We start from the raw sequence: 25,054 nt of genomic DNA, 5'->3' as shown, positions 1-25,054 counted from the left end.
GCGCACTTCGTGCCTTATGGTCAATCACTGAAATGAGTATTCAGTCGACCGATCAGTCGGGTATAGTGGGTCAAGCAGTCAACGAAGTATTTATTATACAAGTCATGTAATTCATAAGTCATCCAGCAAAAAAGTCAATCAGCCGGTCAGCTAGCAAGGAAGCCAGTCAGCCAGTCGGCCGGTCAACCAGCCAGTCAAGTCGGTACAGCTTAAAGGAAGCGGTAGGCAGAGTACAAAGATCATGGAAGGGGTCATGCTTTTTTATTCTTGTCGACAATAAATATTGCAGGCTCTGTTCGCCATAGTTCGTTCTTACGTGCGGAACTAACCATTTATTTGTTTTATCTTGTGTGTATATATATATATATATATATATATATATATATATATATATATATATATATATATATATATATATATATATATATATATATATATATATATATATATATATATATATTGATGTGTGCGTGTTATTCTAGAGGGAGCCTTAAGACGTTCAGAGAGACTTGGCAGAAAAAGATCTGAGGGAAATAAATTATGAAAATATATCACCGGAATTTCTTATTACGGAAACAGCCGTTACAACGTGTTTCCTGCGACATTATATTGCTACCCTTGCCATCATTCCACGTCACCGCTCTTTACTGGATAACATACAATTACTGTAATGTGAAAATTCTCACAGTTGAAAAGACGACTTCCTTCATTTGGATTGCGACCCATATGACTGCTCTAAACAAGAGCGCGACAGGACACAGTCTACGGTCTGTTCTACTTTTCGAGATTTTGTTACCGAGAACGCATTTCGGCAAACTGAACTTCATGCAGCTTTGCAAATTAGCGCCAGTTGTCACAAAAAAGGAATGATGGAATCGTAAAAATATACTACAGTGGTCGCTTTGATTGCAGCCTCATCCTCTCCTCGCCGCTCATTGGCGAACGTTTTTCGCATCATTGTTTGTTGATAGATGTAAATAATAGATATGGCGGATAAACCACAGACCTCACAGGTGCTGCGATTCCGAGTGACCGCAATGGCAATTGTCGCAAGATTATAAATCACGCAGTATTTCATGGATAAACTCAGTGCGGAGGAAGCTTGAAATGGGGAGGAAAGCTCAATAAAGGAAATCCGCATGAAACTCTGAAGTGCTATCAGTTCTCCTATATGTGAAGCTCGTTATTTTCTCTTCCGTTCTCACTCAATATTGGGTTGCCTTGTTTATTGTTGTAGTGCTTAGCTTGTAGTTTTAGTGGCAAAACGTTCTATTTATTAAACAGTGGATAAGGACTGAATAATTTATGCGTGCTATGTTCTCTCAGTAACATTTAATACAAGTCGTGCATCCCTGCAGCGTTACGATTTTATCGTCTTCCTTTTTTTTTACGATGTACACGTAATATTATTTTCAATGTTGGATGGTTCCAGCTTTCACTTTTTCTTTATCTCCTGATTGTTTTCACTGTGCTTGCAGATGCGATTGTGTTTATGAAAAGAAAGCACCTATACAATCTCCATGACGCATATTTTCGCTTGTTTCAGATAAAGAAGAATGGCATGGACGACCCCCTTCGTTTGGCCGTTTTCCGAGACGTTGGAGGAGCTGTGCTCACATGTCGAGTGAGTCATCTTTCTTTTGTTTGGCCGCCAGCATTTCCTAAGGGCGTAAGAGTACATTGGTATCCCTGTCACGGAGCCACTCCTAAATCTTGCGGCAAATTTACTGAAAAGAATGCCCTTCTAAGCCAGGGCCGAATATTTAGCTCAAACACTGAAGATGTTTTTGTAGGCTCAGTTCAAATCATGCCAAATAACCACGCGGCTGTGAGGCCATGCTTTCCTCCTTGTAGCACTTAGGCGGCGGCTGTGTATGGCGCGGGTGAGCGCGTTTGCGCGCGCCGTATCTTGAAATCTATCTCCGATAGGTGAATAGTATAGCCGCGCGGAGGGCTGTGAGCTTCGCGTGCGGTGTATTCTCGCTGCCTGGTTTACGTTGAAACGAGAGGCAACACGAAGGTCGATTCGCTCGCTGATGCTGCCGCTGTTCCTCACGCCCGCGTTTCGGCCGCGAGTGTTCGCGGTTGTCGAGTGAGATATGTTTGTCTGTGCGCGCGTGGCGCCATGATTGTTAATGTTGTTAGTAAGAGAGAGAGATAACGTAATTGAAAGAAGGCAGAGAGGTCTGCCTGAGCTAAGGCGCTCTAGTCTGCTACTCTACACAGGGGTAGGGGGAACGGGGACATAAAGGTGTGACGAGGGATGATGATGACATAGCAAGAGGGATGCGCGACCGAATGTTTACAAGTTTATAGGGCTGGTAGAACTAGTATCCTTACTTCGTATAGCTGTCTAATTTTTTGCTATCGCAACTGATCTTTCTCCTTTCGGGCAAAACAGTGACTTTTTTTTAAATAAAAGATCACAGGGTAGAAGCAGGAAGCGTGCAGCGTGTGGCGTTTTTGATGATGTGCTACGAAAGTAGATGTCGACACTTTCATGGCACACTGCTTGTTCCGTCACATTTAAATGCGGAAAAATAGGTTTTAAACTCTCATGACATATTCGGGTGTTCATTTGATTGCGAGCGCTCTGACCGTTCGATGGTGGTGAAAAACGCCTTTAAAGCTTTATTGCGAAAGAAAAAACGAGTTATGGAAAGTAAGTGTTCATAATGCTTTATTATTATTAGCGGAGACCAATCATGCTATCTTGAACGTTTAGTTGCTCTTTTATGGAAACCTAGAAGCACTACCAGAGCGCTGAAAAACGACACGCGAATGTGCCACGAGATGACGAGGTGTATATAATGTGCATATGTAACGAGATAATCCCGAGATGTCCAGAAGGGGCGAACGGTCTGGAAACGTTCGGGCACACTAATGGGTAGCTCAGCTTGCGACATCAAAATATATTGACTTAGAAGTTACACGCAACACGCCAGTTCGCGTAAATAATACGGAACTCAACATAACCTGAACAAGTTCTTCACCTGAAATGTGTTAGGTAGGTAAGTCGTTAAACACTGAAAGATAAATACAAATAAATAATTCGCCGACGATTGCGATACTCCCTAATGCGAAATTTGAACACAGCTATATACGTGTTTCCATTTCTCTAATATTGGCTGGCACGGACAAGCTGTCTCGTGCGGTACGTTGCAAACGGAGCGAATTGGGGTATGACTGCCTCGCTGACCCGGAGATTGCGAGAGGCAGCGTGTGGGTGACGTGTGCGCAGTATTCACAGGAGCGCTGATGCAGCGCTTTGTTTCCACACAGACAACGCGCGCTACTCTGGCGCCACCTCGTAACCATCTTCCCCGCGCAGCCCGTCTTGCGCGGCATTATGCTTTTCCCCTGACACTTTCGTCATACCATCCTCCTCCGCTTTCCTCCTCGCGCTCTCTTCGCTATCATTATCTTTCATCTCCCGCGGCACTCCGCATTTGCTTTCATCATTAACTGTGCTCGTTCGCTCGGTTACGACGTAGAACGCCAAAGATTGCCGCAGGAACTGGTACCTAAAAGTTGCGCACTAAAAATAAGCGCTGGTGTATGCCAAGAAATGTTTTATATTTCGAAAAGTCATTACATAGTTTATCGCATGCATTCACGTTATCCTCCTAATCCACTTTGAATCTAGACTGGCCGCGGATCCGTGGAGCGACTCGTTGATCTGACACATCCGGCAGCTGATGACGAGTGGTCCAAGATGTTTGACCTCGTACAAGTTATCGAAAACTTCAAGACTGCAGGCGTACTGGTGCGTAGTCTGTTCAGAAGGTCGTGCGACACATATTGGGAATCATGCTTATACTAGTAAAGTTTTCTTTGAAAACTCTGTTGTCGTTGCTTTCGATATAATGGGTTAATCATTAGAAGCGACAATGAAGGTGAAAATTTCAATATTTCGAATTTCGCGCCGTAACCCCAGCCCGTAATACGTCAGTTAGACGTCACGGACTTTAAAGTATCTCATTTTTTCGTTTAGGGCGCGTTGGCTTAGTAAAAGTACCCGGAACTCACCATATTCAGTCTTTTACTCGCTTTACAACACAATGTAGTCGATGCTTACTGCAAAAGAATTAACTAGGCCATAGCAGACACCGTCAAAATCCATGCCGTTACGGCGTGCTGGTGCTGGAACTTAAAGGGAGCATTGCCACCAGTCTTTCGTTTGCGCGTTACTTCCTTTCTTACCAATCAGCTTCTCCTGGTAAGAGTGGTGTTCTTGGTATTGTAGAAGGGTAATTTCCTCATGCAGGATAAATTATTATTTTTTCTTTGGTGTCCCTTTAAAGAATTTGAGGTGGCCCGGGCGACACTCATAATAGCAATAAAAGAACTGAATTGAATTGAATATATCTTTATTTCCAATAGATTGGGGGAGGCAGGGAAGAAAAGTTGCAAGTGCAGCTTTTCTTCCCTGTCTCGCAGAATGACTTTTTCTAAATCTTTTCTGGACAGCCGATCAGGCTCAGTGCCTTCCTAAATATTCCTTTCGTCCTGTTTATTTTTTTTTTCATCATGCCCGACAACGGTGACGCAGTGGCTAGAAGCATTCACGTGCTTGAAGAGTGACAGCAACGTCACCGACTGTCCGGCGCATGCACGAAGATTCCCTGGTGACGTATGTGGCACGGCCCAGCTGCACCGGTCTGCGTACTCTGACGTGCGGAACGCGTACGGCTACCTCATGGCGCGAATGGCCCACCGGTTTGTCCACTGTTTTGCGGCTTACGCGTGCACATTGTAGAACTGAAACTGGATAGTACTTACACATGTCCATGTGGCTTGTGCTGGCCACGTCTTCCACGGCATGTATATGCTGTTCTCTTGTTCTTGTGTGATGAGTTACTTTTGGGAACATGTTTAGGACATTAATAACAACAAAATGTTACGCTGGAGCTAACTGGAAGACTCCGGCGCTTGGAACAAAGGAAGCGTCGTAATAAAGCTTGAACTTCCTTTATGAATGAACAAGAACACTACACAAGAGACGGAACCTAAACACCACTATTATATCTACAACTTGCATGGCGTCTCAGTCATTAGTTCTTGTTTCTCCCTCGTTAGCACGTGTATCTGGCTTTGTGAACACTGAACCCAGTGGTGACATTTTTCGGCATTATCTCACGGTGCACCGTACTCATCCAGGGTGATCACGCCGAAGAGACAGGCTTATCCCGCTCTGGCCACTATCAGCGACACGTTTCCTGGCATCGGCCAGTGGAACGTCTTCTGGAGTCTTGCACGCGTAGATGGAGCAAAGGGCCTCATAAAGGCTGTTCGAGGTAAGCCTCCTCGACACCGCAGAGTGCTAGATACCACATATTTTTTCGTGACCGTTTCACAGCTCGACACCGAGTGTGTCAGGGTATGATACGGCAACAAATATATACACCGCAATCGGTCAGTCTTTCTTTCTTAATTTTTTTTGCTTGGTTTCTCCAAAGGCTCATGACAGTGGGTGAGTTAAGAAGGTGAGGGATATCTTTGTAAAATGAACGCCCAAAAACATCAACGAAACAAAGCTTCCAATGAGGCACATGCTTTGGAACAATTCCAAACCACTATAACATAAGATAAACTACGAAACAACCCACTTTGACACTTTATTGGTAGCTAACATGATAAAAAAACAAAGTTGCTTTGGAAGACAGAGACACAAAGAATGCTGAAGTATTACAAAACATGGATATAAACAGCAAGAGGCAAAGTATAAAGACCGCATGATACCAATTAGAGTACTACATGACGTTCCACAGGGGTGAAAACAGTCATGAAACATTTCTTGTGTACGTTTTCGGTCGCTTCGTGGGGGACTATATAAACATTAATTTCTTAGGGGGGGGGGGGGAGAGACTATCTAAGGCGCTGAATAGTGATGGCAGTATTTATGACCGCTGTGTTACTGGTTTCTGCCATAAGTGAGGCAACTTTTGCGTTCGTGGTTTGAATACACCTCATCCACCACCAAGCCCCTTCCTCGACAAGCATTTTTCTTTCACGAAGTGTAATGTTTATTGAGTACACGGGTGGACATGTCTACACCTCCGGTGGATGAAGAGCTATGTGCTCAATGCGTGTTTATGGACACAACGCTAAGGAAAAAAAAGCCGAAAACACAAATTATCAAAGCAACAAAAAATTATTTAAAGCGCATAACAGCAACCTCAACAATTTAATGCGTTGACTGGAAAACTCAGTGTAACATTTGGGCACAGATACAGGGAACCGACGGCGATGAACGCTGCTATTACTAATAACTGTTTACGTTGCGCTAAGCTTTCCTGTAAACATGACAGACAAGCTAGCCCGTCAGTTTTTACAGATAAACAGTCGGCTCTTATTTTGTTGTTACCGTACGTAATCACAAGAAAGTAGGCCTAGAGATATAGCACCACTCGTGAGGAGCCTAAGTCACCAACATATGCCCCCAACTCAAGTCGAAAGTGAAGTCTCCTTGCGTTCGGGTTCACTGTATCGCATATCTATTTTGGCATGTATATTTTGCGGAGCGTGGACAGCTGAGGTAGCTGGTGCTTCAGCCAACCGCTGAAGTGCCTGAATGTAGCTAAAGATCGGCCGTCTTTCTCATTCGGCCTCTAACAACATATGACACTGTGAAGTTGCAGAACCTGGAACCACTTCTCGTGTCAGTGTTGTCTGCTACAGAAGCAAGGGTGCGCTAGCAGAACACGTAATAAATTTTGGAGCAGGGCGAAATACAACACGGATGCCACTCTTCGTGAGGTCGCCGCATGCATTCAACTGTAAAAAATATTTGTCGAACACAGACATCCAGCTCTACAGCATGATGGGTCTACCATACTTTCTGGCGTCCTTGTGCCCGGTGCAAGATGTGGAAAACAGCACCATACACGGCATCTGCAGCCTTTGGCTGAACTTGGCGGCCTTCTTTCCTGTGGTTCAACGCGTGAAGGTTTTGGAGACGTCGAACGTAAGTGGCGAAGCACAGGCTGTGGTTACCAAGTGCACACTAACTGCAATGGAAATGTTCTGTAGCTGCATCGCTTGAAGGCAATGTCTTTTTAGCGAGTTGCCAGAACTTTTCCGTGTCGGGCATGCTTCTAGTCGTTTTCGTGGGCTGATCCCGAATAAAGTGCAGCCCAAAAATGCGGGCTACTATGGGCTACTGTGTATACGTGCCCCTGGTGCCATTGCTCACCGTGATGTTTTGTGGAGCGCCCTAGTAGAGTAAACATGCCGCATGACTTCGCGAGCGGAGTTTGTACTGCATTCTTATGCTGTCAGAGAGTATTACAGTGAAACGCAGCGTGAAACTATGCAGGGCGATGATCCAGCAGAAAAGTCTGCGTGCTCACGCAGTGACAAAAATGTGAAACCTCGGCGTTGGTCCGCTTAGGATGATTGCCGTATAAGCGGGAGCAGAATGGGCTGCTGACACACTGCACGGTAGAAGCATTCCGTAATTTCAAAGTATGACACAAAGATCGTTGAAGATCGTTTTTGTTTGAATGTTTCTGGCACTTTGCCTCAACAGTTTACAGCACTCGAACTTTATGTCTGGTATAAATATGCGGAACAAGTATGAATGCGGCGCTTGCTCGTGCATTTGTGCTGTGTTCGTTTTCTTCTTATCGTACATATTTCCTTTTTCCTGTTTTGGTTATTTAGCGCAATGTAGTAACAAATAACGAAAAAGGAACTTAATTAATCCAGCTCTTCACAAGACAGGGGCTGCAGAAGCGTGTTTGCGCACTTGCGGTTGGTTATCCGATGGGTATATTAGGATGGAATTTTAGGCTTGACGTTGGCCTGAGCGTCCTGTGCCTACTACTGAGTACCAGGACAGAGGCACGTAAGGTGATGTGGGGCCGCCGTAGACATAGTAACGGGTCCCTTAGCACAGGTTCCTGGCCTGTCAGTTGGCCGAGTGTACATTCACGTCGATTCACGAAGCAACGTTGAATGTAATTTTCTTTTCCTCGGTCCCCAGGATGCTTCGACCGAAGAGATGACCCCCGAGAAGTCGTACATGAGAGCAGTGAAAGGCGCCCGGTCACTGCGCAGCAAGTTCCTTCCTCACCTATACACGCTGATCTTCAAGAGCTCCACCACCGGCGCTATGATTGTGAGACCTCTAGCGTTCGAGTGAGTATAGAATTAACACATTTATATATATTATACATATATTCAGCTTACTCAAGGTAACAATTTCCGGTGACAGGGACTTAGTTTCCTATTAAAAAAAATTATTTAAACAGCCTGAAGAAAGCTCTATACGGGCTAGCTCGAATATAACGAACTCGCATAAAGTGACATTTTCCATGTCGAACACGCGTAACTGTCTGGTCGAGACTGACTTAAAATAACTCCTTTATAACAAACTGGATATTGGATATATATCTATTTCGGCGCCCGCTAACAGTGCCATAAAGCCGCTTACATGGCATGAACGCAATTGTTCAAGGGAATTATATTTATTTATTTGTATAAAACGGTTCTTGCTTGCGATGATTTCTTTTTCCTGTCTGTATCTCTGTGTGCGGTATTTTCTTAGTGGACTGCGGCAGTTCTAGACAATGTCGTGCATTGAGAAGGCAGTTCTTAATGACTATGACAAACATTTATATGCAAGGCAAGAATACTACCCTATTCCTGTACTTTTGTTTTAGATTAATCAATTTCTTCCTTGCATTTCTCTCCGCTGTGGGTACAAAATTTGCGTATTAAAACGCGTGGGAAAAGTTTGTTTTGGTTTGCTATAGGCGAGTTTGGGGGTATGTGGGATTAACTGATTTAACGAACTACTTCGAGTGCATGTACGTGGGTGCTGGTTATAACAAAGGTCTGCGTATATGTGGTACATTAACTTCATACTTATGCTTTAGGTTTCTGGCCTCAGCCTTTTAGTTACCTGCTCTCTAGATGTAGAATTCTTACAGAAAAGTTGCCGTAGCTATACAGGCAATGCTGCAGATACGGTGCATCTCTGCTTGATAGAAAAACGTCAAGTAGTCCGGCAAGTATGATATTGCTTTACTTTTTGCCTTTTCGGCTTATAGCGCCACGGGGGTCGTAAAATGAAGCGGTTAGTAAGACAGTTTGGAATTACATGATATATTTTTCCGTTGTAACAAGCAAAGTATAACAATGAATGACAGAGTGGTACGTTTTCCTTAATGTTTCTTTTGATATCTCTTGTTTTTGGACGACGAAACGGAAGCGTTTGAGCGAGCCTTTTTATTTAATTTTCACGCGTGTTGCTTTAATGTGAGAGAGGCCTCATATTTGTTTCTTCGCGCTCCAATTGCGATGCATTTTCCACAAACTGTATACGCACTTCATAGCTCGATTAGAGTTTGTGGGCGACGCTGGATGAAACAGATTGAAAGATCAGGGGCGCTATTCATTTGTTGCAATGCCAGTGCACCGTCCGAGAACGACGGCGAATTCATGGCTTGGCCTTCTCGTTCTTCTCGCTCTTCAATGTGCGTGTTACTTCGGCGTCTTTGGGTTCCGACCAAACACAAACGCGAACATTAACGTAAAAATTATTCCACAACTACTAAAAGCAATTTTAATAAATGGTGTTTTGTATCTATTTCTTTAGGAGCGGCCGTGAAACGTGCGAATATATCCAACTGTGGTCTCATATGTGCCCTTCTGCTCCTTATCTTTGCTTCCATAACGATGCGTCTACTTGTCTAAGTTGATAGCCGAAAGCAAACTTCCTCGAAAAAGAGAGAATCAAATGAACAATAAAATAAATTGCTGTGATTGCTAAATAGCTTGCTTTCTTAAATATTCTGTTAGCCTTGCAGTATACGCCAGATGGAAGCAGTGCCCTGTTGGTAGCATTTGTTTTCTTTTCTGTCTCATGTTCGCAGCGAGCTTTTGCAAGGTTATAGTGTCTGCATATCCACATATAGTCGTCCACGCATGTAGAAGCAATACGTTTGGATGTTGAAAGACTGCTGTTAGACGAGAAAGATATGTACTTGTTATAGCTTCGCCCTTCAAATAACATGTACATGTTAAGTAACCTAAAATGACAGCGAAAAGAAATTGAAGCGAAGTATTCTGCTCAAAGCCAGAAGAAAACATGCTTAGACAGCCTGCTTACATATAATATAGCAGGATACATAGTGTAGATTTCACCAAACTTTACCAATAAGCAATGACAGATGTTCTGCAAAGAGCTACAATGAGTGAATTCCATCACACAAACACCAAATTTAACGCTTAATTTGCACGTGTAGTCATTCACGTTAGCCTTAAATACGTGTTGTTAGGTTAGCAAATAGCAGGGCTAATTTTCAACTTCCTGAAGCACTGGTCACTTTAAAGTAAAACGCGCATCACATATCAGGGAATACAGCGTCAGCACATGGAGATATCCTCGAATGTACCAACTGAAAGGCCACGCATATTACACCGCAATTAGGTGGAAACACGCGAAAATAAAATAGAAGGCGAAATGTGTTTATTTGTTTTTCGCCTTTACCGCTCCGCATAACACTGTGTTGACTCAGTAATTCACTGACGCTTGGTTCAGAAGCCAGTGCATACTTGCTAAACTTACGAAGGAACCAGAAAAAAAATTGAGTCTTATTTTACAATGTCATAAGTGAACTTGTAAGTAAGCACCGCTATATAGGTGAAACTAAGTCACGGGGGACAAGCGATAAACATACCAGGTATGCTATAGGAATCAGTCTCTTTAAGCACTGTTACAGAGACTACTTTTTACGAATGACGTGTGAGTGGAATAAACTGCCGGAACGTGCCGCAAATGCAAATTTGGAGAACAGTTTTTTTCTTCTGTTTTTCAGGAGTGTCTTCGTTAGTCGGGGAGTATTTGCTTCGGCTGTTAAGTGCTTTTACTTCGGGCTTGATATTCGTGCCCCAGATAGATGCGCAATTGTAGTTGCTTCAAGAAGTCGTACATTTTCAAGATCGCTGTTCCGTGTACTACCGTTTTAACTTGTAATATCTGTGTGTGAAAATATATTGTATTCTGATATTGTGTTGTAAGGTGTGCTTTTGCGGTATGCATTTGGTGTTGTGGTAGTGTAGTACAGATTATGCAGAGCGTAGTAAACGCGGACAGTGTCTTCAAATAAATAAACTAATTAATTAATTAATTCGATGCTTGTGAGTAAATCAGACGCAAAATGCGTTTTCGCCCCCTCACGTTTCATTCCAGCGTGGTCAACCAAAGATTTTATGTTTGCAACTTTCTTCAAATAATGTTTGTTAACTTCTTTGATTTAGGTACGTTGCCAGTGTTCTCCAAGAGAGCAAGCAACAACTTGCATTTCTTGGCTCTGACTTGTGTGTATTTGCCGTGTAATTGATCCTTTCTCAACCAGACCCACATTTCTCTTTGCAAAAGCATTACATTTCAAATCTCTGTGTGTCAATGTCCTTGCTTCCCAGGTTTCCAGGTGAGCGTCTGGCACACACCTACAATACGCAGTTCATGCTGGGCTCACACCTAATGGTGGTTCCAAAGACGCAGTACGAGGTTGGTATTCCTGCTACCGGCAGCGTTACGCTTCTCGTACCACTTGTCAGGCATTTCATCATCATCATCATCATCAGCCTAGTTACGCCCACTGCAGGGCAAAGGCCTCTCCCATACTTCTCCAACTACCCCGGTCATGTACTAATTGTGGCCATGTTGTCCCTGCAAACATCTTAATTTCATCCGCCCACCTAACTTTCTGCCGCCCCCTGCTACGCTTCCCTTCCCTTGGAATCCAGTCCGTAACCCTTAATGACCATCGGTTATCTTCCCTCCTCATTACATGTCCTGCCCATGCCCATTTCTTTTTCTTGATTTCAACTAAGATGTCGTTTACCCGCGTTTGTTGCCTCACCCAATCTGCTCTTTTCTTATCCCTTAACGTTACACCCATCATTCTTCTTTCCATAGCTCGTTGCGTCGTCCTCAATTTCAGCAGAACCCTTTTCGTAAGCCTCCAGGTTTCTGCCCCATATGTGAGTACTGGTAACACAGAGCTGTTATACACTTTCCTTTTGAGGGATAGTGGCAACCTGCTGTTCATGATTTGAGAATGCCTGCCAAACGCACCCCAGCCCATTCTTATTCTTCTGGTTATTTCAGTCTCATGATCCGGATCCGTGGTCACTACCTGCCCTAAGTAGATGTATTCCCTTACCACTTCCAGTGCTTCGCTACCTATCGTAAACTGCTGTTCTCTTCCGAGACTGTTAAACAATACTTTAGTTTTCTGCAAATTAATTTTCAGACCCACCCTTCTGCTTTGCCTCGCCAGGTCAGTGAGCATGCATTGCAATTGGTCTCCTGAGTTACTAAGCAAGGCAATATCATCAGCGAATCGCAAGTTGCTAAGGTATTCTCCATCAACTTTTATCCCCAATTCTTCCCACTCCAGGCCTCTGAATACCTCCTGTAAACATGCTGTGAATAGCATTGGAGATATCGTATCTCCCTGTCTGACGCCTTTCTTTATAGGGATTTTGTTACTTTCTTTGTGGAGGACTACGGTGGCTGTGGAGCCGCTATAGATATCTTCCAGTATGTTTACATATGGCTCATCTACACCCTGATTCCGTAATGCCTCCATGACTGCTGAGGTTTCGACTGAATCGAACGCTTTCTCGTAATCAATGAAAGCTATATATAAGGGTTGGTTATATTCTGCACATTTCTCTATCACTTGATTGACAGTGTGAATATGGTCTATTGTTGAGTAGCCGTTACGGAATCCTGCCTGGTCCTTTGGTTGACAGAAGTCTAAGGTGTTCCTGATTCTATTTGCGATTACCTTAGTAAATACTTTGTAGGCAACGGACAGTAAGCTGATCGGTCTATAATTTTTCAAGTCTTTGGCGTCCCCTTTCTTATGGATTAGGATTATGTTAGCGTTCTTCCAAGATTCCGGTACGCTCGAGGTTATGAGGCATTGCGTATACAGGGTGGCCAGTTTCTCTAGAACAATCTGACCACCATCCTTCAACAAATCTGCTGTTACCTGATCCTCCCCAGCCGCCTTCCCCCTTTGCATAGCTCCTAAGGCTTTCTTTACTTCGTCTGGCGTTACCTGTGGGATTTCGAATTCCTCTAGGCTATTCTCTCTTCCACTATCGTCGTGGGTACCACTGGTACTGTATAAATCTCTATAGAACTCCTCAGCCACTTGAACTATCTCATCCATATTGGTAACGATATTGCCGGCTTTGTCTCTTAACGCACACGTCTGATTCTTGCCTATTCCTAGTTTCTTCTTCACTGTTTTTAGGCTTCCACCGTTCCTGAGAGCCTGTTCAATTCTATCCATATTATAGTTTCTGATGTCCGCTGTCTTACGCTTGTTGATTAACTTAGAAAGTTCTGCCAGTTCTATTCTAGCTGTAGGGTTAGAGGCTTTCATACATTGGCGTTTCTTGATCAGATCTTTCGTCTCCTGCGATAGCTTACTGGTTTCCTGTATAACGGCGTTACCACCGACTTCTATTGCGCACTCCTTAATGATGCCCATGAGATTGTCGTGCATTGCTGCAACACTAAGGTCCTCTTCCTGAGTTAAAGCCGAGTACCTGTTCTGTAGCTTGATCCGGAATTCCTCTAGTTTCCCTCTTACCGCTAACTCATTGATTGGCTTCTTGTGTACCAGTTTCTTCCGGTCCCTCCTCAAGTCTAGGCTAATTCGAGTTCTTACCATTCTATGGTCACTGCAGCGTACCTTGCCGAGCACGTCTACATCTTGTATGATGCCAGGGTTCGCGCAGAGTATGAAGTCGATTTCATTTCTAGTCTCACCATTCGGGCTCCTCCACGTCCACTTTCGGCTAACCCGCTTGCGGAAAAAGGTGTTCATTATCCGCATATTATTCTGTTCTGCAAACTACTAATAATTCTCCTCTGCTATTCCTAGAGCCTATGCCATATTCCCCCACTGACTTGTCTCCAGCCTGCTTCTTGCCTACCCTGGCATTGAAGTCGCCCATCAGTATAGTGTATTTTGTTTTGACTTTACCCATCATCGATTCCACGTCTTCATAAAAGCTTTCGACTTCCTGGTCATCATGACTGCATGCAGGGGCATAGACTTGTACCACCTTCAATTTGTACCTCTTATTAAGTTTCACAACAAGACCTGCCACCCTCTCGTTAATGCTATAGAATTCCTGTATGTTACCAGCTATTTCCTTATTAATCAGGAATCCGACTCCTAGTTCTCGTCTCTCTGCTAAGCCCCGGTAACACAGTACATGCCCGCTTTTTAGCACTGTATATGCTTCTTTTGTCCTCCTAACCTCACTGAGCCCTATTATATCCCATTTACTACCCTCTAATTCCTCCAATAACACTGCTAGACTCGCCTCGCTAGATAGCGTTCTAACGTTAAACGTTGCCAGGTTCAGATTCCAATAGCGGCCTGTCCAATGCCTGCCAAACGCACCCCAGCCCATTCTTATTCTTTTGGTTATTTCAGTCTCATGATCCGGATCCGTGGGCACTACCTGCCCTAAGTAGATGTATTTTATTGCCGCCTAAATGCCTGATTCCGATGGCGGCCTGTCCGGCCGCCATTGGAATCAGGCATTTAGGCGGCAATAAAATACATCTACTTAGGGCAGGTAGTGCCCACGGATCCGGATCATGAGACTGAAATAACTAGAAAAATAAGAATGGGCTGGGGTGCGTTTGGCAGGCATTCTCAAATCATGAACAGCAAGTTGCCACTATCCCTCAAAAGGAAAGTGTATAACGGCTGTGTGTTACCAGTACTCACATATGGGGCAGAAACCTGGAGGCTTACGAAAAGGGTTCTGCTGAAATTGAGGACGACGCAACGAGCTATGGAAAGAAGAATCATGGGTGTAACGTTAAGGGATAAGAAAAGAGCAGATTGGGTGAGGCAACAAACGCGGGTAAACGACATCTTAGTTGAAATCAAGAAAAAGAAATGGGCATGGGCAGGACATGTAATGAGGAGGGAAGATAACCGATGGTCATTAAGGGTTACGGACTGGATTCCAAGGGAAGGGAAGCGTAGCAGGGGGCGGCAGAAAGTTAGGTGGGCGGATGAAATTAAGACGTTTGCAGGGACAACATGGCCACAATTAGTACATGACCGGGGTGGTTGGAGAAGTATGGGAGAGGCCTTTGCCCTGCAGTGGGCGTAACTAGGCTGATGATGATGATGATGATGATGATGATGATGATGATGATGATGATGATGATGAATTTAAGGTAGCTGTTTCTTTCATTTCACGATGACTAGAGAACTCGGCAACTTTGCCTTGGCCAGCTTTTTTTTTCTTTTGTCTTTCAGGCCATGGATGCTACATTGAGCTGAGATTGAGCTTAATCAACCGCATATCATGTAATAGTGCACATAGACGTGGTTAGGTGTGATGGGGAAAAAGCTGCATGTCACAGCCTGACTGGCTCCATCACCCGCAGAAAAAAAATTACAAAATTACACAGTTATGCATCGTATAAAAGAACAAGGGACAAATGTGTGAAGAAAGAATGCGGCAGAATCCGTCAGTTGGATTGTTTGTTGAGCGCTGTCAAAATATGTGATGTCACAGTGAGCCTGTCCAGGAGGCTCAGGGGGATGAGGTCGGTGTCACCACCCGTATTTCTCTCTCGCATTTATTATTGCTTACTGAGCTTCCTCTCGCAGTGAGAGTGACAGTTTCTCAGCTGCAGAAGTATAGTCTACTGACTTGGCACAATGTCGCAGGTCCAATACACCGTCCGGGTCGGCTTTTCTTTCGGCGGGCAATATGCGAAGGCGCTCGTGTAGCTGTATATTAGGCACACGTTAAAGAATCCAGTGACCAAAATTAGCGATGCTGCGATGGGGGCCAGTTGGTGAAACATAATGGTTATACGGCATTATGAGCGGTCGTTAATCATTAAAAGGAGAAAAGGTAAAGCGGTAGTTCACAGCTGCTTTGTTTTTCTAATGGTATGGGGCTTATGAACAGAGCTCAAATAGTAATATATTTGAGAGAGGCACACCGGGAGCAAAAAATTAAGAGGTAGGGGGGGGGGGGGTCAATGCAGATTAAAGGCATATACGAGAACCTCATTTTCCTCACCAGCAGGTGTGCTTAAAGCGCTAAGCTTTTTTTTCTTTTTAACTGATGCTGCTTTAAAAGAAAGTTTGGAACTCTTTACATAATGCTGATGCCCATTACGGGCCAAAAGCAGTTGCGAGTTAGTGCTTCACTTAGTCGGTTTTCCTGTCGTTAGTTAACCTGCACCTCGTTACGCCTTCGAGCAGCGTGTCTAGTCACGTGTTCAAAATTGATCCGGAGCTCCCCGACTACACGGCGTCTTGTGTTGGGCTGCTCAGCACGAGGTCGCGGGATCGAATTCCGGCCCATAGCAGCCACATTTATACGGGCGAAATGCCCAAACACCCGTGTACTTAGATTTAGGCGCACGTATGTTATAACATACCCCATGGTGGTCGAAATTATTCCGGAAGCCCCCACTGCCTCATGATCAAATCATCGGTTTGGCACGTAAAACAAAACTTTTTTTTACATGGCGTCTTTCCTAAGCCACTGCGCAGTTTGGGCACAATAAACCCCGGCACCTAACGTTCTTTTGTTTCACAAAGCTTCAAAAAAGTGTTAGCGAGCACATTTCTTACTCTTTTCGCAGGATTCTCGGCTTTCCCTCGACGCTCTGTTGCTGAATTCGACACCGACGCCGGTGTACCTGCCACCGGGTATCTGGTACGAGTGGCAAAGTTGGAGGCAGATAATCAGTCGAGGCTCCGTCGTCTACATGTCCCCGGAAAACACACCCCAGCCAATACTGTTCGTGCGTGGTGGAGGAATTCTGGTCACCAGAAACAACAGCAGGTGACTTCGCCATGACTGACATGGCTGATTATTTTCTCTGAAGAAGCCTTCGTGGCAAATTTTATCATTGATGTGGTTTCAGTTCAGTTTTGTTTCAGTTCCTGCCGGAAGTTAAACCAAACTTTTAGCGTGTGAAGGTCGAGGTTTTGGGCCTGCTGTTTCTGGTGCACATTGCCTATTCAACGAATGTTTGTCGCCACTTGTCCTGACGCATGAACTACCAGTAGATGACTCGTTAAGGTTTTTAGATTTGCGACTTAGTATCTCTAGAGATCCCATGTGCTGGATGTACGAGCCCAGAGGGAACAATCCATTTTTTCTTATCTGTCGGCCCTTTCTAAGCTGGTTAAACGGGGCATTGTAAATCTTTGCTTCACAAATGCCCTAAACGAGTCTTGCTTCCACTGTTTAATGCGCAGTTTCCAAGCGCAGGCCTCCCGCCTAACATATGCCTGGGTACATTGAGCTTTTGTGTGTTTCTGTCGCATAAAAGATATTAAAGAAAATCAAGCTGGGAGACAAAGCACCAGCTCACAGCGCTGCCAGAGACAATAAGCCAGTCGCGGTGCTCCCTTACTTGCACAAGATTTCGCGCAGCTTGAAGAAGATGAGCAGTAGATGTTAAAGTTGTTTTTCCTGCCCCTGAAAAATTATCAGTGCTCTGTAGGCGTGAGAACCCTCATGCCACACGACGAAATCTTTGCAATACTAAGCATAGGAAGCGGTTTGGAGCATGCGCCATGGGTGTGGTTTACATGATTCCCTTGACTTGCGGAAAGAAATACGTTGGCCAAACAGGCAGATGTTTAAATGAGCGATTGAAGGAGCATTTTTACAATGTTCATACTGCCGCGCAAGGTCATCTTGGCATTCACTACAGAGACTGCCGTTGTGACCCTGAATTTGAAAACTGCGTAATAATTTCCAAACACCGAGAACAGCTTACACGTGATATCATAGAGGCTGACAAGATTCAGATGCTGGGAGGCTTTTGCATCAGCATGCCGTCTATTGCCCTCACAAAAAAAAAAAAACGAAATCAAGTATCTGGCTGTGATGCAATAGGGGTTCACGTGTGACTTAATGCAAAGATTGTTTTTTCATTACCTTTACTCATCTATATAGTTCCGGCGATTTCGTAAATAAAGATCAGTTGAAGTCAGCGCCTGTGTGGTGTTCTTCCTTTAGTCCTCGTCGTTTGCGCTGTGCAAACATGCCGATATTGAATCGCCAACTCGCCCAAGCATCCACATTATCACTTTTACATGATTGCGCCAGACAGGAAATGGAGAAGATGAAACAAGGAATAGGAATAAAATTCAAGTGCGCAGTATCCCTTCTTGTTTCTTTTTTCTTTTTCGTGCTTGTTCATTCTGTCTTAGATTGTTGTTTCAAAGAGCGCTGCCACATTCCGGATGTGGCTCAGGTTACGCTTTTGAAATATGCGTTTAGAATAAAGAAAATAAAGTACCCTTACATGTTCTTTTACAGCGATACTGTTAAGGGATACTTTCCCCACTATCGTGTCCGCGTGTAGAAAAACAACCGCTTAGATAGTACAATGCCGGGCCGATCCGCTATGGAAGTGCAGTTCGCCATTAAGGGCTCCACATACATAACTTCGCTGGTCATCCTTCACAGAGAAGAAACACACTGAGATTTTTCTAGAATTCTTTTTAATACCACGCTTGCTTGACTTGATTAATAATAATACTAATATATTGTGTAAATGCAGATTTCACGAAAGGGCGAAGGACAGAGCGTTAGCGGCCACCAGTTTTCTGGAGCTCACCGTTTGTCTAGACGCTGCGGGTTCTGCCTACGGAGATCTCATTGCGGCGTCAGCCGAACATGAAGGTAAATTTCTACTTGCAGAGCGCCAGTTTTCACCGATTGATAGACAAATGAAACAAAGTGTTGTATATAAATCCTAATTAATCAATTAAGAAAAATATCATGTAAAAATTGATGCTTGTGACAGCGCAAAATGAACTAATTTGTTAGAGTCCGTGGGCCTGAGACTTGCTTCGAGGAAAATTCTCCTCAATATCTGCGGTAAGTTGTATATATCGCCATTCAAGTTGTCTTCCACGCTCTTCGGTTCAGATTCAATAACCCTGACAGAGACCACACTGATCGCCAGATTCATGTCTTGAGGATTCTGTCTCTGCGCCGGGAGTCCGAAATTGAAATGTCCTATACTTCCTAGAATTCCCGTCCAGACTGCAATCCCGCAGGACAACCATTACATCTGCCTTGATTGCAAGGACATGTTTACAGCTACCATTGCAATCGACAATCAAGTGTAAGAAGCTGACATTCCTAAATGCAAGCAGCTGCTGGACATGACTGCAACAGTGAAATTATCGTACAGCTGCAGAGGTCACTGACTGATTTATTGATTGGGTTTAACATTCGAAGGCAAAAAACATACCACAGAAGCCAATTGTCTGAAGGACTCCAGATTATTTATTTATTTATTTATTTATTTATTTATTTATTTATTTATTTATTTATTTACAAATACTGCAGGCCCTACTCGGGCCCAAGCAGATCAATCGAAAAATGCAGAACAATAAAAAATATACAGGGACATCAGCCTTTGCACTTTAGAATTATCAGCAATAAATACGAAGTAGGAACTATACTTGTCGTTCGCCACTCAACTACATAGTGATAAGGCATGAACACACAGCAGATCACTCAGTTCAGCATTTTACCTGATTTTAGTGCAGCACACAGACGAAAATTAACTTCCTTCCCTGTGTTCAGGACGCTATCAAACAAAAGAAAAATTAAAGAAAGAAAAAGTTAGGACGTTCTACGGCGTAATACTTCGTCAGCTAATTGGACCTCTCCGTGTAGCTGCCGCACCCGTGACCTTGAGCTCAGCGGTGCGTCATTGGCCCTAGCCGCTAAGATTTCGCGGTGGGTCAGGATTAAATTTGAATACTTGGGGGTCTGCGCATAGAAAATGTGCTAATTACACGACCGCTTCTGCGCTGCACTGGCCTCCAAGTTAATTAGAGAAAGCGTTTATCTACTCTTTACCGAAACATTCAAGTACATCGTATACGCTTTCATTACTTTCTTAGTAATATGCTTTGTCAAACGGTGTACCTAGTGCCTTAATGTAGCACGCCGGCTTGAGGCGACCAGCTAATTACATCTGTCTTTATTACATCTCTCCATGTTGTTGGTCTTGTTTCAGCTCCTAACCCCCACCTGAATGGGCGGTACACGCATTTCAACTTCTTCTACTCAAGAGTAAGTGAACATTAGTCAGCGACTAAACGAACAACGCCAGTGGTAAAAAAAAAATAAAATGAAATCAGCCGTTGCCCAGAGATTTTAGTGTTCAATGCAGCCCCATGACAAAAATTACCAGGCAGTACAGATGACTGCAGTGTTCAGAGAAACATCACTGATTAATTTTAGACTGATAGAAGCGTCAGCTTAGCGTTTCAAACTGACAAGCTCCCACGCATAAACGGTGCGTGTAGCCAGGATACAAGTGACGTAGAAGAGAGAGGACGGGCGCTAAAACCAACTGCATTTTGTTCCCCTTACTTGCTTTACAGGCCTTTATAACGAGAGCTCCCTGCACTGCGGCATTTTGTCCTCCCTCCCTCTCTCTCTCTCTCTCTCTCTCTCTCTCTCTCTCTATATATATATATATATATATATATATATATATATATATATATATATATATATATATATATATATATATATAATATACTGCAGTAGCGCCAATACCTGCGTCTTTACACTAGCGCGACGAATCGAGTGTACAGGGAGGAGCCTCTCCCTCTCATGACTGAAAGGTACATCGTCGTCTTCATCATCATTATCAACAGCAGCCGTAGCATCCGATTTTTATGACCTCTGCAGAACAAAATCATCCCCCAGAAATTTCCAATTACCCCTTTCTCGCGCTCGCGGATTCCGACTTGCGCCTGCAAATTGCGTCATTGCATCGCCCCACCTAATTTCCTGCTGTCCACGACAGCGCTTCCCTTTCCTTGAAGCCTATTCTCCAACTCTAACGTTCCACCGGTTATCTACCCTAGGCATTACTTCGCCTAACCAGCTCTTTTTTTTTCTCTCCAAGTGTCCGCTGTAGAATACCAGCTATCTCCATGAGGTGTATATCACCTGCATATTGCTTATCACAAAAATACAACACTTTGACCTCAGACATTACTTCATATTTACAGTGCGCGCGCTATCTTGCCGAGAGATGTCCTACTCGCATATAGCAATATATGCATTTGGTATATAAACGTATTATGCGCAAGTCTAAAATGAACTTCGATTGGAAGTACTGTATAGTTGTCCTGTCTTGTTGATCGTATGTGAAATGTATTTGTGTCCAAAAATATAACAAAAAAATGGCGAACGTCAATGTAATCCGCGGACTACCCCGGCAGGAACCCTTTGAGGCTGTAACGTGCGGAGCTTTTCTCTCGCAGAACTTTCTTGCGGGCTACTGCTCACCGTGTGACTACAGGGACGTCCTGCGCAAGATCACCGTGCTCGGTCTCGCCAGCGCTCCGTCTAGGGTGGAGTTCAACGGCAAGGAATTGAGTTTCAACGTTAGCAAACAGGTATACGCACATAAAACACGTCGCTATAGGCTAGTTCTTCCGAGATTGATTACCAGAATTGTGGCGCTGCAAAATAAGAAATACAGGAACAACGTAGACACAGGGTGCACGACTTTCTATGCCTCTCTATTTTGCTTATATCGTTCCTCGTCTTTTGCTGCGCCACATTTCTGGTAAGGTATCTACGTCGACACTAGGTATTCGGACACAGACCATACCGAAGTTGCCTCTGGTACGCGTCAAAGATGTAAGTGGATGCAGTCTACTGTGAGGTAACCAGGAGAAAGAATTATATTCGTAATATTTCAAGCATTTGGACATTTGTCAATGTGGTATTGCATGCACTAAACCTAATCGCCTAAGCGTTAGTGTTCGGGTGTGCGGATCAACAGGGCACGGCGCTTTTTCTTTAGACATGCTTAATTTTTCAAACCTGCGACAACATTAACAATCAACTAATTACTGAGAATGCCATAATACATTTTTAATTAATTACTTTGCGGGTATGCAGTAATTTTCTAATTGTAACTGCTCAGTTTTCAACGCATATAAAACGACTTCTAAGGATTTCACGGGTTTCCAGATATGCGCCTTGAAACTTTCGCAACAAATGCAACATTTTTCACTTACTTTTTTTACAACACTCCCTTTTTACGCAATGAAGCAGAAAGGTGACCCGAATGCCCAAGTATTTCGTTGCGCACTTTAGTAATTATTATATCGAACCTGGTGTCATTCTGGAAATTTGTCGCAAGTGTACGCGTTGCGAAGTCACCGGCTTTACTTTGGAAATTGCAATATGCGCCGGAAAGTAATTACTGCCGAAGTTGAATGGACAATTTCTGATAGTTAGCTGACTTTGCGTTTCAGTTTTTCCTACAACTAATGTCCGCCTCTTTGAGTAATCCGACTCAATCTCCAGAATCATGCGATCTGTCACACGCAATTTAAGAATGCTCTATATGGCTTAAAAAACTGACTACACTGTAATAAAGCGTGTTTCAATTCTTTGTATAGGCTGTGTTTGAATTCTGGGATAGAGTGCGTAGAGAGGCAAGGCGATAGCTTCTAGCCCGAGTAATGGAATATATCTGGAACCGTCTGGAAGAAGTCTCCACGACGGGGTGTCACCTCGCGTCTACAAAAAAGAATAAAGCTAAGAGAACCACATATTGTCGCTGTATTTTAACGCTTTGATTTTACGAAGCTATGTAGAACACGACGCTGTTTACATAAGGCACATAAAAAATCATGAACTCGTCGGGTTTCTGGTCGAGTTTTCATACCTTCTGCTCTGCCGCCATCTTGGTTGGACAGCAACATAGCCCGCATTGTTTTTTACCTCGATGATGCCTTCCCAAAACTGTCTTTTTTGTCGGGTACGCGAGAATTGGAACGATGCCACTGCCCACTTAGCTTTCGTATTTGGCCCCCTACGACTAATATCTGAACAAAGCCATAAAATCTTTCAGCGAATAATGTGTACAGCTTACGGAATTTAACTCAAAAAACACATTTCACGATGGACATGAAAAAAATATTTCAGGAAACCATCGATGATGATTATCTATATAAGCTGTAACAGTCTGCTTGAGCTAACGAACGATCGAATGAGCGAGCCAACAACTTGCCGCCGGTGGGAACACGATCCGACGTTTTCGCATTACGCGTAACGCGCATACGTGGGATCGTGCCCCCCCCCCCCCCGCCCCCCGGCGGCAAGTTTTTTTCATCCACTTTCATTGCCATTCTTTATCATTTCTTTAATTCGATTAGGAAGTGCAAGTAATTGCCCCTATATTTTTTCTTGGTGTCTTTCTTGGCTTCTCGTGATATGATTACGAAGTGTTTTAGTCGCTTTCACGCGGCAAATTATATGTGGGTCCACAAAGTGTAAGCAATAAAGTAATAAAGACATAAAGCCCACGTGCTTTACAATAAGAATCGCTTACGGTTTTGTCTAGCGTTGTGCTCCTGAATCAATTTTTTTTTTCATTGGTACATCAACGCTTGGCCCGTGCCAAACTCGGATGACGTCGTGCTGTAATCAGAGATGATTTCCACGTTCCTGCATTTATTTCCGCCTCCTGCACAAACGCAAACCTTTATTCGACACTCGTATTGGCATATGCGGCCAGCTACCGTAGCCCAGATGCCATGGCCTTGCGCACCCGAGCACGAACTAGGTCGCGCGTTCGGCCCAGGCCACAGCAGTCCCGTTTCGATGGGTGCGACCTGCTAAAATGCCCGTGCACTTCAATTTAGCAGCCTTTTTAATTAATCCCAGGTGAAAAAGTAATCTGGATTTCCGCATTATGATGTGCCGTTTAGTCATGATGTTGGTTTTGGAACGTAACATGCCATAGTTTGGTTTTGGTTTTCTTGGCGTATGAAATAACGCCTGCGGAGGTTTTGAACATGAGGGTGATTGTAGGAACATGGGCTAAATTTTAAAAAAAATGCGCGTTAGTTCGCACAGAGCAGAAGTAACCTGTTTGTGCAAAATGTCCGTGTGTTATGCAGCCCATGTGGAATACATATGTACTCAGGCTGCACATCACAAAGCAAAATGGAGGAGTGGAATGATGGCCTTTATACTTTGTGGCATTGGGCACAAATTGCATTTTACTTAGAAAACCTCTTTTTATTTTGCAATAAAGCACTCCGTGGCCGCTATGGTACACCGAATAAAGCGTATCATCAATCTACTAGTATTTTTCTTTTTCGGAAGACCCTCTTCAGCTACCCCTTCCCGTTATTTGTAAACTAATTATTTTACAACCTTCCTCACCAACTCGTTCAATGAGCTTTTTTTTGTTATTTCTGTGGCGTTACGAGCCACAGCCACAAAATGGTTATGAGGTATGCGGCGGCCGTCGTGTGCGTCTCCGGAAATTTCCACCACCTGGGGATCCTTAACGTGCCCCCCAACGCACGAGACACGGGCGCTTTTGACCCACCTAATGTAAAAATAAACAAATAAATCTCTGTATATATAGTTGGGTAAGTGCTAAGTACTATGGGTTTTACGCCGTAACAATCACAAAGCGAAAGTGAGAGTCAAACTGAGACAGCAGGACTCCATGTGACTTCCGCTCTTAAACAAACTGAAGTTCCCAACTTCGTTTTTCGTGTTCGCCTTGTATGTAACTTCTGCTACTGCAATTACTTGGTGACTTATTCTTTTTCTTTATGCGCAGGTTTTTATGGTCGAAGCTGCCTACCATATATTGACCGAGCCTTTCATCATGAAACTGACATAGGCTTTTTTTCATGAAGAATAAAAGAAAAAAATATTCATTTATTATGCACCACGCGGTAATGAACCCGTCGCTATGGAAACTGCATCAGATGATGCTTCTTTACGTGTTTTGTATAACCACAAAGAAAAGGAATATGCTGATGCAGAACACATGATAGAATCTATGTCAGTTACGCTTTAATGATGCGGTTAACTAAAAGCTTCGAAACCAACGGAAATGCACATAATTTCGCTTATTCCATTATGTGCAGTGTGAAACTTCATTCTCACACAACCTTTGTGTTTTTTCATTACAAAGCTTATACAT

The 25,054-nt window shown here is 43.7% G+C and overlaps 1 protein-coding gene across 1 annotated transcript in view; it reads left to right on the top strand.

The window, feature by feature from the left end:
• LOC142590834 (lysosomal alpha-glucosidase-like) overlaps positions 1-24,757 on the top strand; it is a 32,833-nt gene extending 8,076 nt beyond the window's left edge. Inside the window, exons 4-15 of the mRNA XM_075703236.1 lie at positions 1,547-1,624; positions 3,647-3,766; positions 4,553-4,719; positions 5,161-5,297; positions 6,804-6,967; positions 7,988-8,142; positions 11,434-11,521; positions 16,673-16,875; positions 18,611-18,732; positions 20,087-20,142; positions 21,351-21,485; positions 24,686-24,757. Coding sequence (XP_075559351.1) covers positions 1,547-1,624; positions 3,647-3,766; positions 4,553-4,719; positions 5,161-5,297; positions 6,804-6,967; positions 7,988-8,142; positions 11,434-11,521; positions 16,673-16,875; positions 18,611-18,732; positions 20,087-20,142; positions 21,351-21,485; positions 24,686-24,748 — 1,488 coding nt within the window. The 3' untranslated portion in view covers positions 24,749-24,757. The remainder of the gene's footprint in view (positions 1-1,546; positions 1,625-3,646; positions 3,767-4,552; positions 4,720-5,160; positions 5,298-6,803; positions 6,968-7,987; positions 8,143-11,433; positions 11,522-16,672; positions 16,876-18,610; positions 18,733-20,086; positions 20,143-21,350; positions 21,486-24,685) is intronic.
• Positions 24,758-25,054: the final 297 nt, after the last annotated feature.

The sequence above is a fragment of the Dermacentor variabilis genome, chromosome 8 (genome assembly GCF_050947875.1).
Source record: "Dermacentor variabilis isolate Ectoservices chromosome 8, ASM5094787v1, whole genome shotgun sequence".
Lineage (NCBI taxonomy): Eukaryota > Metazoa > Arthropoda > Arachnida > Ixodida > Ixodidae > Dermacentor > Dermacentor variabilis.
Note: the sequence above shows the minus strand (reverse complement) of the source record. Positions and strands in the feature narration are given on the sequence as shown.